The 15,020-nt window shown below is 43.6% G+C and overlaps 1 protein-coding gene across 1 annotated transcript in view; it reads right to left on the minus strand.

Moving 5' to 3' along the window:
* Window positions 1-4,284: 4,284 nt before the first annotated feature.
* LOC129814974 (forkhead box protein J3-like) overlaps window positions 4,285-15,020 on the minus strand; it is an 82,005-nt gene continuing 71,269 nt past the window's right edge. Inside the window, exons 8-12 of the mRNA XM_055868166.1 lie at window positions 13,037-13,507; window positions 12,320-12,421; window positions 8,877-9,077; window positions 8,602-8,670; window positions 4,285-8,130 (exon numbers count right to left, since the gene is read on the minus strand). Coding sequence (XP_055724141.1) covers window positions 8,018-8,130; window positions 8,602-8,670; window positions 8,877-9,077; window positions 12,320-12,421; window positions 13,037-13,507 — 956 coding nt within the window. The 3' untranslated portion in view covers window positions 4,285-8,017. The remainder of the gene's footprint in view (window positions 8,131-8,601; window positions 8,671-8,876; window positions 9,078-12,319; window positions 12,422-13,036; window positions 13,508-15,020) is intronic.

Genomic DNA, 15,020 nt, shown 5'->3' on the forward strand with positions numbered 1-15,020 from the left:
GCCTTCATGGTCGAATTGCTGCAAAGAAACCACTACTAAAGGACACCAATAATAAGAAGAGACTTGCTTGGGCCAAGAAACATGAGCAATGAACATTAGACTGGTGGAAATCTGTCCTTTGTTCTGATGAGTCCAAATTTGAGATTTTTGGTTCCAACTGCTATGTCTTTGTGAGACGCAGAGTAGGTGAACGGATGATCTCCGCATGTGTGGTTCCCATGCAGTGGCGGAATGAGGTATAGGTGACATGGGTAGCATCTTGCCGGGGCGGCACTGGCTGCCCGCACAAAAAAAAAACGGAATGGTGACATTTGCGCGATAGGTTTTCTATCGCTCCATTGCATGTCACATCAATGATATCATCTCACCGTGTGGGACTGTGGGTCAATTAACCTTAGTTAATAAAGTGGGCGCCCTGATTCTAGTTTGTGGGCTAGGCAGGCCTCCCACTCAGAAGTACGAGATGGGGAGGGGGGTGGGGGTAGGTTGACCTCAGGTCTCCCCACTGGAACCCCGAAGTAGGGGGAGCGGGGAAATCTATCAAATAGCGCACATCTAACTTTGTCCAGTACTAATGCAATGGGTGGGCAGTCTATGTTCTATGTTCTATGATTTTCTATTTCTATGTGTTTGGCCGGGTGTGGTTCTCAATCAGAGGCAGCTGTCTATCGTTGTCTCTGATTGAGAACCATACTTAGGTAGCCTTTTGTCCAGTACTAATGCAATTAGTAAAATCAGTCACACTACAAAATGCTACCAAATAAATCACAAATCATTCATAATATTGTGAATATATAGTTTCACAGACATATTGTTGCATTTTTTTCTGGTTTGTGCGAAATCGTTAAGAATAATATAAAACCAGTCTGCACACCACCAAGGTGAATTGGTTTGGTCTTGACTCTTGGTTGACAGTGTTTGGGTATGGGTAATGTATTGATGCTCGAGTGCCAAATCAACACAAATCTGTTTCTATTTGTCTTTGTTACTTCTTTTGTTATTTATGAGTCTTATTTTTGTATATATTTTTATAGTTTAAAATGTTATGATTATTTATTTGTGTTCCAAATGTCTGAATAAAAATTAGTTAGTGCAGAAAGGTGCTTTTTTTGGCGGGGGGGGGGGGCTGAAGGGTGGGTTCGCTAGAACCGCCACTGAGGTGGTGTGATGGTGCTTTGCTGGTGATGCTTGTCAGTGATTTATTTAGAACTCAAGGCTAACTTAACCAGCATGGCAACCACAGCATTCTGCAGCGATATGCCATCCCATCTGGTTTGCACTTAGTGGGACTATCATTTGTTTTCAACAGGACAATGACCCAACACACCTCCAGGCTGTGTAAGGTCTATTTGAACAAGAAGGAGAGAGATGGAGTGCTGCATCAGATGACCTGGCTTCCACAATCACCCGACCTCAACCCAATTGAGATGGTTTGGGATGAGTTGGACCGCAGAGTGAAGGAAAAGCAGCCAACAAGTGCTCAGCATATGTGGGAACTCCTTCAAAACTGTTGGAATAGCATTCTAGGTGAAGCTGGTTGAGAGAATTTTCCAAGAGTGTGCAAAGCTGTCATCAAGGCAAAGGATGGCTACTTTGAAGAATCTCAAATAAAAAATATCTTTTGATTTGTTTAACAGTTTCTTTCCGATCCTACATGATTCCATATGTCTTATTTCACAGTTTTGATGTCTTCTCTATTATTCTACAATGTAGAAAATAGTAAAATAAAGAAAAACACTTGAATGAGTAGGTGTGTCCAAACTTTTGACTGGTAGTGTATATTGTTTTAATTCTGATTTTTCAGGGGGTGCTGCAGCATCCTCAGCACCCCTACTTCCTGCGGCTATGCGGAGGCTCTTCAGTTAGTTATTCACTTCTAATGTACTTCTACCAGTTTGGTCCAAAGAGATGGAGCAGAATTCCCGAAATGAGCATGAAGGCAAGTGTGTCATGAGGAAGTGTGAAAGCCTCCTGGTGTCATTGGGAGCATGACCTGGACATACACCTGGTCGTCATGTGTAGGGGCTAGGGGAGGGTCTTCGGGGAGCTGGGCGGGGGAAAGGACATGCATGTCTTGATAAACCTTTGATTTCTGATATTTAAGGAGGTTTCCATTCTTTTTATGCAAGTAAAGTACATATCGGATGAAAAAAATGTAATGACAGGCCTGATAGAAACAGAATTTTTTTCGGTAAACTTTCCAAATGTCAACAAAACAAAATATGGTAGACAAGGTGGGGTCTTTTTGTGTAGCTAAAATGAATTATGCGAGAAATGTGCAAATATTGATATAATAACCATCATATCGAAGTAAATTTAAGAGTGAAGCCATGACACGTACTCCCTCCACGACTCGTCAGAAAAGCATGATGTTTATTAGGCTACAGATTAAATCAATGATTAACTTCACAGTGTAGTGAAAGTGCAAGATGATGAGCTTGATGCTCCTTTCCAATAAATATCGAGAGTCTTATTCTAGTGATCATCGATGCGTTGTCACTTGACAAATGAAAATAATCTTGCTATATTGTCCATAATAATTTAGGCTATAAGAGCGCATCGTTATTGGCTAGAGCGCACGTGCCAATACCAGAGTGGGCACACTCGCTATGTAACGCATTTTTGGGGGGTGAGAAAACCATCAGTAGAGTTGAAAATGAGTTGGAAACCCATTTAACTTCTATTTTTATTCGGTACATGGGAATTTAACCACGGGAGGTAGGTCTATTCTTTATGTGCACCACACCATCACGCAGCCTTTAATCTGCAACAAGTCAATTTGATGGAAACATCTCTGGGACGAAAATGCGCATATTGTTTTTATGCGGATTTGAGAATATTCGCATTAAAATCTGTCGCCAATTGGATTAAAATTTAGCTAGTAACCGTCCTGGGAGACTATTCTAGTCCAGGAACGTGTTAATGTGTAAAAGAACATATGGTACCTGTCACTAGGCCGATTTCCATCGACCCAGGTTTTTTCGCCAAAAGCAATCATTGCGAAATGTGTAGGCCTAATGGAAATGGCAGATACAGGAGAAATGTTCAACGTTGGATAAGAGCGTGTGCTAAATGACTTAAATGTACAGAGTGATTTGCAGTAGTGAGTTCATACATTTTCATACTTTTTTCCTTCTAAAGATCGATAACATTTTCATCCGTTCAACAAAGGTGGATTTTTCTTTTTTCATTACAAATTATTTTCTAATAATTTTGAAGGTACGCGGTGCATGTGATGTCATCACGTAACTATAAAGCTCCACTCCACATTTAATTCTAAATGTCTACTGCATACATTATTTTCCACTATAAAAAAACATATTTGCAGGACAAGGATTGTCCTGACATTCAAGAATGCCTGAATTGCTTAGCCTTGCTTTCCTGATTGGTCGGCAAGATTCACCATTCAATTATTTCAGATCTACAGGAGGAGGACTGTGGCGATACGTTGGCACATGATAATTATTAGAACATGGCAAATAGTAAATTGCATTCTATCCATGTTGGCATTCGCAGGCTACCGGAGATATTTAACAGATACAGTAGGTGGGATGGCATGCAGGCTGTTGCCAGTTTATTACTGCGCAATTTTCTGAAATAAGTAATGGAAACATTTCAAACACTTAAGTTATATTCGACACTAGGTTTTTGGGAAAACGGTTTTATTAGGTGTTACGTCATTGTTTTTATCAAATATAGTGAAATGGAAATGCACCATAGAAAATAGATGTAACAATTGCCTGCTCTGTGAACTTCCTAAGCGTAAAAAATTTAATAATAATAAAAAAACACTAGACAGGTTACTGGAAATATGAAAGATTGTGTGAATTGTTCACTTGGGAAAGGACAATGAGTATGGAAGACTACTGTACTATTGTAATACTAACCTTCTGAAATCGGAAACTTTTAAACATTGAGTCCACAGATCAAAGTGGAATGTTGCAGGTGAAAAAAATACTTACCAAAAAACAATTTTAGGTATCATGCTTGAGAGATGTGACCAGAGGAGCTGCACTACTACGGGTTATATTCAACCCTAACCTTTAAGTTCGCTGTTTCAACACAATTGCTGTCTTTTTACACAGTGCACATAGAAAGTGCAATTCCACTACGCACAACTATTAGTTGAAACAAATTCGTTTTGCGGTCTTTCTGTGACTGATAGCAGCTACTTCTGTTCAAAATAGTAAATAATTCAGAGGATAATTCACGGTAGCACAAGTTTGCTTCATATAACTCATTCAAATACATACAAAATATGACAAACACCACACCATTCCACAGTGAAGTTAACATATTTTAATTCTTTAAGTGCCATTCATGCATATTGGGGATGGGGGTGGGATAGACAATTCTAATAACACTGGAGTTATTTTACAGCACTAAACCAATACAAAGAGTAGCTGTGTCACCTCATTGGACAGCAAAAGTAATAAACCGTGCAATAACCAAAAAAAGGACAAAAAGAAAACAAAATACAAGAAATGACAAAGACAGAATCAAAAACAGAAAAACAAACATCATCAACATTGAAACACTGAATGTAGAACCATAGTACAGGTAAAAGGTAGTGTCACACAAAAAGCCAACGCATTTTCATCACATATATACAATATAGATATATACATACTGTGTCTGTCACCCTCTGATTGGACAATAACAAAATACTCTATTCTTTTCCCTCCTCTCATGAGTAAGTCCCACCCCTGCCTTGATGCCCCACCCCCAAGAGGAAAAAGGGATGATTGAAAATACATTTATTTACAAGAAGCACAACACACCAGCACTGAATAAAATAGGCCTCAATCAGCAGTACTTGTTGGCAGTTCTCCCATGTAACAAGGCTTATTTTCTTTTGTTGATATCATAGTAATCTCTCTGGCAGGTACATCTCCAGTGGTATTTTAAAAATTGAGTTGTCTTTTCAAACAAAATGCACTCGCTCACACGGACAGACACACAGACTCGGTAAAGAGGGTGATGCATAAACCTGATCCAGTCATTGTCTTTCCCCTACTCGTTCATGTGCATCACATCCATGAGCTCTTCCCCGCCTTTCCCATCTCCTCTTTGCGCTGTGGGGGGTGGGTTAACAACTACATACCCTTTGACGGTCCTCTAGTGTTTTTCCATTAGTGCCCTCATCATTACCAGTGATGAAATGCAACATACCAAACATGCCCTGCCAAACATGGGCTGCCAAGACTTCCCTATCACATTTAGATCCACATTCTAACCATCTCCCCCGAAACACCCATTCCTTGGGTCAGTCTCAATAGAGTCTACATGACCCAAGCTGACCTTATCTAGCAGTCAAATGGTAAATTCACGATCACTACTTCTTCATAAAGTATTAATTGTTCACTAATGAAGGACTCAATGGTTGAGAATCTGAAGTAACCTTGGCATTGTAACTGAATGAGCATTCTGACTGTTTTAAAGGGATACTGTGAGATTCTGGCAATTAAGCCATTTTTCTACTTACCCATACGCTGGCGTACCTGCAGACTTCCAGTCAATGTGCTAACAGAGGCTTGCGAACTACCTCTTAACTTCCTTTATACTGCACGTAGAGACATAAAAGGGTATCCCACGAGTTCATCGGACTCTGGGGGTAAGTAGAAAAACAATTGTCCGAATCTCTCAGTATCCCTTTAAATGACTGACTGACTTGGGCCAATAAACAAAGCCTAAACACTCAATGGGTATCCACAGGCAAGAACATGAGCCACACACAACGGTTGTTTAAAATACAAGGAACATTTGGGAATCTAACCCAAAACCAGCTACAGGTAGAAGTAGTAAGACATGATGGATAAAGACGGAGGAAAAAGCAACAAATAAAAACAATTAGCCTAAAATATCAAAACGATGGGTAGTATGAACCATTTACAGAGTGAACTGGCTGGCAAAAGATCTGTACAGCCTTGCAGACACGCCTGGCAGTATATGTTTTTGTGAAAAGCTCTAGTTCCATCCAAGCTTCCCCACTTATGTCTTCTGCATCTTGTTTCAAAAGGACAGCCACACAGTATCTACACATGTATACTGTTACAACAGACAATGGTGTCTGGGCTCAGCTGTGTTAATGTGATACTACAAACCTTGTCGCGATTGTCGTTAGATCACACACACACAAAAACAACAACATTTTCAGCAATGGAGAGAAACAAAATCCAACCCAAGCTTTAGTTTATCTAAGAGGGGGGGGGGGCAACAGTGAATGTTTAGTTAATCTTGGGGATCCGTAGTGAAAGAAACAAAGTGAAAAGGTAAGCTGAACGGTGCTAGACTCAGCCCAAGCTCCCATATAGGTAGCGCAAAGCAACCATGTTTAGGGTTCAGGACAAGTCCGATTCAGTAGCCACTAAGGGACATGACAGGTGAACAGGAGTGTTTCCAGCACCACTAGTCTCCCACCCATTTTCTCTCTCTCTACTTGGCTGTTGACCAGAAAAAGTGCTAATTTCTCTGCATAAGAAACTCTGCCTAAAAAAAATGCATATCTGCCTCTAACCGTTCATTTCTCTTTTTTTGTGCATCTGATTTGTGCTCATTGATAGCATATGCAGATGATTGCAGCAAACAATCATAGCCCTAAAATTACATTAAAATCACACACACTCACACACACACACACACCACATTCCCATTGTTTTTTTATTTTATTGTTCATGATTGTATTACAGCATATTCTCTGCCTTGCAGTGCAAGTCTGACTGGGTCACAGCAAGGAAGATATTGGGGGAGATTGATACTGATTCAGATGTATAGCATCTGAATGAAGAACATTCCTACTGCGTGGCTTGTAGTAGACCTTACGACTGAAAAATGAAGTTAGCCTGTACATTTCCTGCATCAGAAGAGAATAGGGAGATATCCTACAGTTCTTTGTGCAGCATGTGCACTGAATTGAATAGGCGAAGAGACACCTACAGACAATAGGCGTACACATGTACTCAAATTCATTGTGTATTAACTATTACTAGTGAAAGGATGTAGTGATTGAGAATGAGACTGTACTTGCAGTCTTAAGTATTACTCAACATGTCAAACAAAGAAAATAAGGTGAAAAGGAGGTTTGGATTTCTTACAGTCACCCACTCATGCATCTTTTTCAGTCTTGGAGTATTGGAGATTAAAAGGTACGATACATTGTTGACAGAATAGACACAAAACCACAAATACTGCCGGTAATGTTGCTGAATTTCCACAATTAGCTTCTTTTTTTTTTTTTTTTTAAGTGGACCAGATGAGTTGGTTAAAGGACAACTGGATGGATTACTCTATGATGAAGCATCTGTGATCTTTATATCAAGCAGAGTTCAATGCAAAACACCCTGGTCATAACGTAACCTCAGCTACTGTAAACCTAACCTCACTACCAATAAACCCACCATTGGGGATCCATCGTCCACCCAAAAGGTGACCAACAAGCACCATCACGTTACTCAAAAAGGCTGCCTGCGTTTTCCATAAAAGAACAACAACAAAAATGAAGAGAGAAACTCATCCACGAAGCAGCTGAGGCCTAAAGTCAACACGAGAAGGATAACAAGCCGAAAAAAGGTCGCTCAAATCACACAACAGTTACGGACGGACCTGGGGAGACTTTGGACGGCTGCTGGCTGGGAGAGGGGGGCGGAGAGGGCTGGCCGGAGAGGGCTGGCCGAGGGATGAAGGCTGGAGCATGTGTTTTGACATGAACGTGTGCTACTTGCCTCGTCAAGACAAGCACATAAGCCACCACTTAAACATGTTTTACTAAATATGATTGTCTTCAAAGTAACACTTTTTTTTTTGTACGTTTTGTTTTTGTTTGCAAAAATGTCAGGACTCTGAAGTCTCTCTCTTGCTCTCTCCTCCGAAAGTGACACCTGTTCTATGGTTCTGTATCCCAACAACAACAGTTCGTCTCCTTTTACTGTGAGCGTACAGCTCAGCCTGGCTTCTTCCTCATACACTCATCTCCTCTGCACCTCCTGGACGCTCCTCGTTAGGGGCAGAACATCTAACGTTAGACAATGGAGTCCCAGTCAAAGTCATCCTGGATGTCATCTGCTGGCATGCGGTGCATCTGGAAGTTTCTGGGAGGGATCATGTGCTGCTGGTTCATCTGCGCATGGTGTCCTAAGAGAGGGAGAGAAGGGGAATGAGGGCATAGTACATATACACTGTAGAAGCATCATTGGTTAAAGGAGTCGTTTTGGGCTTCCGAGTAGCGAAGCAGTCTGAGGCACTGCATCTCAGTGCTAGAGGCCTCACTACAGACACCCTGGTTCGATTCCAGGCTGTACCACAACCGTCAGTGATTGGGAGTCCCACTGGCCCAGCGTCATCCGGGTAGGGTTTGGCCAGGGTAGGCCGTCATCGTAATTAAGAAGTTGTTCTTAACGGACTTGCCTAGTTAAATAAAAGGTTAAATAATTGTTTTGAAATAAAAGTAGTCAAATGGGGAAAGGACTTGTCAAGGTGTTGTTCTAGTGCTTGTTTAATGTGGAAGGACAGGTTTGATGGATACCTAGTGCATTGTAGAGACCATGCCCTTGGCTGACACCTAGGTTAGTGATTAGTTGAATGGGGGCTACAGCTGTACTGTACCTGTCATGTGGGGGTACCCTGGGGGCCCCATCATAGACATGCTCTGTCTGGAGTCCATGTAGAGATTTCCTGTGGAGAGAAAGACCAACTTCACTGAAATACCACAATCCCAAAATAATGTATGCGCTAGCTTAAACAATCCTCCTCATCCCCAGCATTATTGCAATGTAAGTTCACATAAGAGGAACATGTCGTCAATGTCCTGATAATGGGAGTGGTCTGAAATGCTAAATGCAATCATAGTGTGAGCTAGGATGTAGAGGAGGGTCACTGACCTGTGGTGATGTGCTGGCTGGGCTTGTTGGGGTGCATGGAGCCATGGCATACGGGTACGGGCGGCGGCTGCACTGTCCCCTGTGGCTGAATGACACCAGTGCGGGTGAAGAACTGGTTGATAGACGAGCAGAGGTCAGCGATCTGGGTGGGCTCCAGGGACCAGTTGTTCAGCTCTGCTTGTCTCATGCTCTCCTTCAGTCCTGCACGGGGTCAGACCCAAATGCAACATGAGCCAAGGAAAACAGCAATACACAGCCACCTCTGCAGCACACCCGTCAAACCGTATCAGTAGTACTAGCTGCCAGTCACAAGTGGAGTTCTAAAAATCACACCGCATAAAAAAGGTCAAGAGTTTATGTAAAAAAATAAATGTATTTATGTTATACACAAATACATTTTAGCAGTGAAATCTAATTAAAACCTATTTTGCAATTGTAGATTGTATACTCAGCTAGCACAGATTGGAATATGTTCTGGGATTCATTGGATGGCATTGAGGAGTTCACCACAGCCACCCGCTTCATTATCATCCTTGAGATTTTTCTACAACTTGATTAGAGTCCACCAGTAGTAAATTCAATTGATTCGGCATGATTTGGAAAGGCACACACCTGTCTATATAAGGTCCCACAGTTGAAAGTGCATGTCAGAGCATGAACCAAACCATGAGGTCGAAGGAATTGTCCGTAGAGCTCCGAGACAGGATTGTGTCGAGGAAGAGAACCAACACATTTCTGCAGCATTGATGGTCCCCAAGAACACAGTGGCCTCCATCAGTCTTAAATGGAAGAAGTTTGGAACCACCAAGACTCTTCCTAGAGCTGGCCGCCTGGCCAATCGGGGGAGTAGGGCCTTGGTCAGGGAGGTGACCAAGAACCCAATGGTCACTGACAGAGCTCCAGAGTTCATCTGTGGAGATGTGAGAACCTTCCAGAATGACAACCATCTCTGCAGCACTCCACCAAACAGGCCTTTATGGTAGAGTGGCCAGATGGAAGCCACTTTTCAGTAAAAGCCACATGATAGCCTGCTTGGAGTTTGCCAAAAGGCACCTAAAGACTCTCAGACCATGAGATACAAGATTCTCTGGTCTGATGAAACCAAGATTGAACTATTTGGCCTGAAACCTAAGCGTTACGTCTGGAAGAAACCTGGCACCATCCCTACGGTGACGCATGGTGGTGGCAACATCATGCTGTGGGGATGTTTTTCAGCTGCAGGGACTAGTCAAGATCGAGGCAAAGATGAACGAAGCAAAGTACAGAGATCCTTGATGAAAACCTGCTCCAGAGCTGGGGCAAAGAATCACCTTCCAACAGGACAATGACCCTAAGCACACAGCCAAGACAACGCAGGAGTGGCTTCGGGACAAGTCACTGAATGTCCTTGAGTGGCCCAGCCAGAGCCTGGACTTGAACTCGATCGAACATCTCTGGAGAGACCTGAAAATAGTTGTGCAGCAATGCTCCCAATCCCTTCCTGACAGAGCTTGAGAGGACCTGCAGAGAAGAATGGGAGAAACTTCCAAAATACAGGTGTGCCAAGCTTGTTGCGTCATCCCCAAGACGACTTGTTGCTGTAATCTCTGCCAGAGGTACAAGCATTTCGCTTCACTCACATTAACATCTGCTAACCAGGTGTAAGTGACAATAAAATTAGATTTGATGTGCTTCAACAAAGTACTGAGTAAAGGGTCTAATTGCTTATGTAAATGGTAGTTTTTTTTTCTTCTAAGTCTGAATACGGGGTCTGAATACTTTCCGAAGGCACTGTATCCCAATCAGATGCCATGGATTACAGGCAACATCCGTAGTCTGACGCTCCTCTTGCAAACTATAGTCCCCGTGCCCAAGAATGCCAATGTAACCCATCTATGGCCCCGTAGCACTCACATTTGTAGCCATGAGAAAGAAAAAAAACTTTGAAAGGCTGGTCATGGCTCACAAACACCATCATCCCAGACACCCTAGACCCACTCCAATTCGCATACCACCCCAACAGATCCACAGATGATGCAATCTCTATTGCATTCCACACTGCCCTTTCCCACCTGGACAAAGGGAACTCCTACGTGAGAATTCTGTTCATTGACTACAGCTCAGCGTTCAACACCATAGTGTCCTCCAAGCTCATCACTAAGTTAAGGACCCTGGGATTAAACAACCTCCCTCTGCATTTGGATATTGGACTTCTGACGGGCCGCCCCCCAGGTGGTGAGGGTAGGCCAAAACACATCCGACACACTGATCCTCAACATGGGGGCCCCTCGGGGGTGCGTGCTAAGCCCCGTCCTGTACTCCCTGTTCACCCACGACTGCATGGCTGCACACGACACCAACACAATCTTTAAGTTTGCAGACATAACGGTGGTAGGCCTGACTACCGACGACAAGACAGCCTACTTGAAGGAGGTCGGACACCTGGCAGTGTAGTGCCAGGACAACAACCTCTTCCTCAACTTCAGCAAGACAAAAGAGCTGATTGGGGACTACAGGAAACGGAGGGCCAAGCACGCCCCCATTCACATTGACAGGGCTGTATTGGAGACGGTCGAGAGCTTCAAGTTCCTTGGTGTCCACGTCACTAAGGACCCATCATGGTCCAAACACACCAACATAGTCGTGAAGAGGGTACGACAACGCCTCTTACCCCTCGGGAGTCTGAAAAGATTTGGCACGGGCCCTCAGATCCTCAAATGTATCCGGCTGCACCATTTAGAGCATCTTGACTGGCTGCATCCAGTTTGTATGGCAACTGCTCGGCATCCAACCGCAAGACGCTAGAGGGTAGTGCGTACGGCCCAGTACATCACTGTCACTTCATACTTCAATCAATCACCTAACCAAACCTACATGTAGATATTACCTCAAATCACCCCAACTACCTCACTTGGGACTGGTACTCCTTGTATATAGCCTCGTTATTGTGATTTTATTGTGTTACTATTTTCTTTATCCATTTGTAAATGTTATTTATTTTTTACTGCATTGTTGGGAAAGCACTCGTAAGTAAGCATTTGACAATAAAATCTACACTTGTATTCGGTGCATGTAACAAATAAAATAACATTTGTAATTGCATCAACTCTGTGACCTGCTGAGCTACACTGCATTTGGTAATTAAACTTGAAGGCTGCGTTCTTTAATTGAAGAGCTCCTTCAAATGAAACCCTTGATTGGCAACACTTCAGCACACCAACAAAAGAGCGCCAATAAACTTGCCTGTTGGTGCTCATCACAGGCATTACGGCATGAAATAATTTGGATAAAATGACTCTTGTAATCACAATAAACAGCTTTTGAAATGTTGGTAAAAAACAAAACACAGGTTGACAATAAGAATATTAAAAATAAAGACAAGTGTATAATTAGTTAGCTTATTGAGGCTTAAATTGGATATGCCAATGCAATGGAACTGCATTCACAATCCTTCATGGCCGCACCTTGAAAAGGTGAGAGGTCGACATCAGCCCAGTTATAACTGCTGGCAATACGGCAGCTCTCTTTCAGTGCGTCCAGATTGGGGTACCAGTCAGAGGGCAGGCCTGCAAACACAGAGGGGAGCACAGATTGGTTTTTAGAGGCTGGAGAGGAATCAGCATTTAAATTTTTTTTTTTTTTTGAAACAGTACTCTACTTTGGCCACGGGGTGGAGTCGGTTCCCTCTGAAAAGGTTGCAGGGCTCCAGAGGTACTGTCTGCTGTCTGGATGCAGCATTTGCTTTGTTCTCATTACAGCAAACCGCATAAATCAGATAATAATTTACTGTCTGTTGACCAAAAGCAGGTCTCTGTACTTTATGCAGAATACATACGGAGGTAGCCAGGTCCAGCTGTGTCTCACTGGGTTATCTCTGAATGCATCTGAATGCATCTGAATGTGTGTGTGTGTGTGTATGTGTGTGTGTATGTGTGTGTGTGTATGTGTGTGTGTGTATGTGTGTGTGTGTATGTGTGTGTGTGTATGTGTGTGTGTGTATGTGTGTGTGTGTATGTGTGTGTGTGTGTGTGTGTGTGTGTGTGTGTGTGTGTGTGTATGTGTGTGTGTGTGTGTGTGTGTGTGTGTGTGTGTATGTGTGTGTGTGTGTGTGTGTGTGTGTGTGTGTGTGTGTGTGTGTGTGTGTGTGTGTGTGTGGTGCAGAGGAAAGAGGCAGGTCTTACCTGTGTTGCAGGCCATCTGTTGCTGGGCAGGATGGGGCTGGTGAGCCAGGCTCTGGTGCTGCTGCTGGGAGGGGTGCTGGCCGTGCTGCTGGGCATGTTGGGAGGGGTGCGGGGTGTGCTGTGCGTGTTGGGAGGGGTGCGGCGTGTGCTGCTGCGGGTGCTGTGCGTGCTGCCCATGCTGAGAGTGTGGAGGGTGCTGTGGGTGCTGGGTGTGTTGGCTGTGTTGGCCATGTTGGTTGTGTGGGCCATGCTGGCCGTGCTGGGAGAGGTGCTGTGTGTGGGGCGAGCCGTGGCCCGGGTGGGTGTTCTGGCCAGGGAGCTGGGGAGGGTGGGACAGGGGCACCTGGCCACCGCTGCTGGAGTGGTTGTTTGTCAGGCTGTTCTGGGTGCTGATTGTGCCACTGGGGGAGTGCTGATAGGAGCAGGCGGTATGGGTCTGCTGGGACGACTCCGTTGGCATGCCCATCAAACCTGGAAGTCCATATACACACACAGTCATCCTTATTACTCTGTGCTTCGACAAAGTCATTATTTGATATAAACATACAATGCAGCAAACTACAACGAACCACTTAAATATTGCAGATAAGTCATTAACACCAAGGGGGCTTGTAGGCTTCAGTTGTAAAAGCACCCATTCAAGTTAACGACGACATCATGCAATCAGTGGATCTGGGATTCCCTTGTTCAAGGAGCACTACACTTGACACAGCTGCCATTTTGAACGGGCAGCTAAAAGGAATGAGTGAGCAGCAGCAGAGCTTCTGAAAACCACAGAGAGCCCGGGCATTTCTTCTTCCGAACCCTGCAATTCTTTTGACACTTTTCATTGTGTTGCCGCACTATTTTGAAAACCAAGCACGACTGGAGCGCGAACATCTGCACAACCAAACAGCAATAACCTGAGTGTAGGGGAGCGGTTCTTAAGAGGCCCTGTCCATCACGGCTTTGGCACGGTAAAACCTATTTCACTGGAGTGCTTTTAGAGCCGACTCCAGCCCTGCCGCAATCGCCCCCAGAACACTCACTGCAGGGGTGACAAAGGTACATCTCTTATCGGTACAGAAAGCCCATTGTCCAACCAGGGAAATACAGAAAGCAATTAGCGCGCAGCCCCAGAATAATAATGCGAGCTCATTACCTATTATCAAAGCCGGTGAATTAGCTCACTGTCTACAGCACCAGGGTGTGAAATCCTCTCACTCGCATATTTACACTTTTTAATTGCAAGGGCTTGTGTCTGACTAAGAGATTTCACTTTTATGCATATATATATATAAAAAAAAAGGTAACAACTTTAAACTAATGAAACCTAGATGATAGATTAAGGGAGAGGAACACTTTTGAAAACATTAGCATGAAATGCATTTGATTTGTCAAAGTAGGTTATACAAGAAAAAGCTTTGTCGGCGTTTGCCCATAACCCGCTTGTCAAGTGCTTTTTGTTCATCAGTCAATCAGATTACAAACAAAAAGCATTACGTTCTAAAGGGCTGCCAGGCTTTTGGAGTGCCACACTTGATCCGACCCTGTGCAATAGGCCTATACCATTATGAATATCATTGTTATGGAAAATGCGCCAACAGACAGAGGTTTGATGCTGCAATCTTGTAATCGCTCTGAAAAAGAATAAATGTATAAAACCCCGTAAAGATACGAGACTACAGGCAGAGTAATAACAAAGCTGCATTTACACGTTTTACAAAACTGCATTATTCTGCTATGAACTCTGACTCTTTTGTGCATTCGCATTGGGAATGAGGCCAGAGGATTTAGCATGTGGCTTTAGCACACCGTAGACCGTGTAAACAGCCATATGGATTTGCACTAGAGCTACTGTCTATCGAATCCCTACTCATCCAACCCACTTAACCTAATTAGTGCCAATTCCACTCTCCTTCGACCAACTGTTTAGTGCAAAACAAAAGGCCATAGAATAATCCTGGCCTCCTGTGCACAAACTTGTCCACTACAGTACCTGATG

Source organism: Salvelinus fontinalis, chromosome 18 (assembly GCF_029448725.1).
Source record: "Salvelinus fontinalis isolate EN_2023a chromosome 18, ASM2944872v1, whole genome shotgun sequence".
Taxonomy (NCBI): Eukaryota; Metazoa; Chordata; class Actinopteri; order Salmoniformes; family Salmonidae; genus Salvelinus; species Salvelinus fontinalis.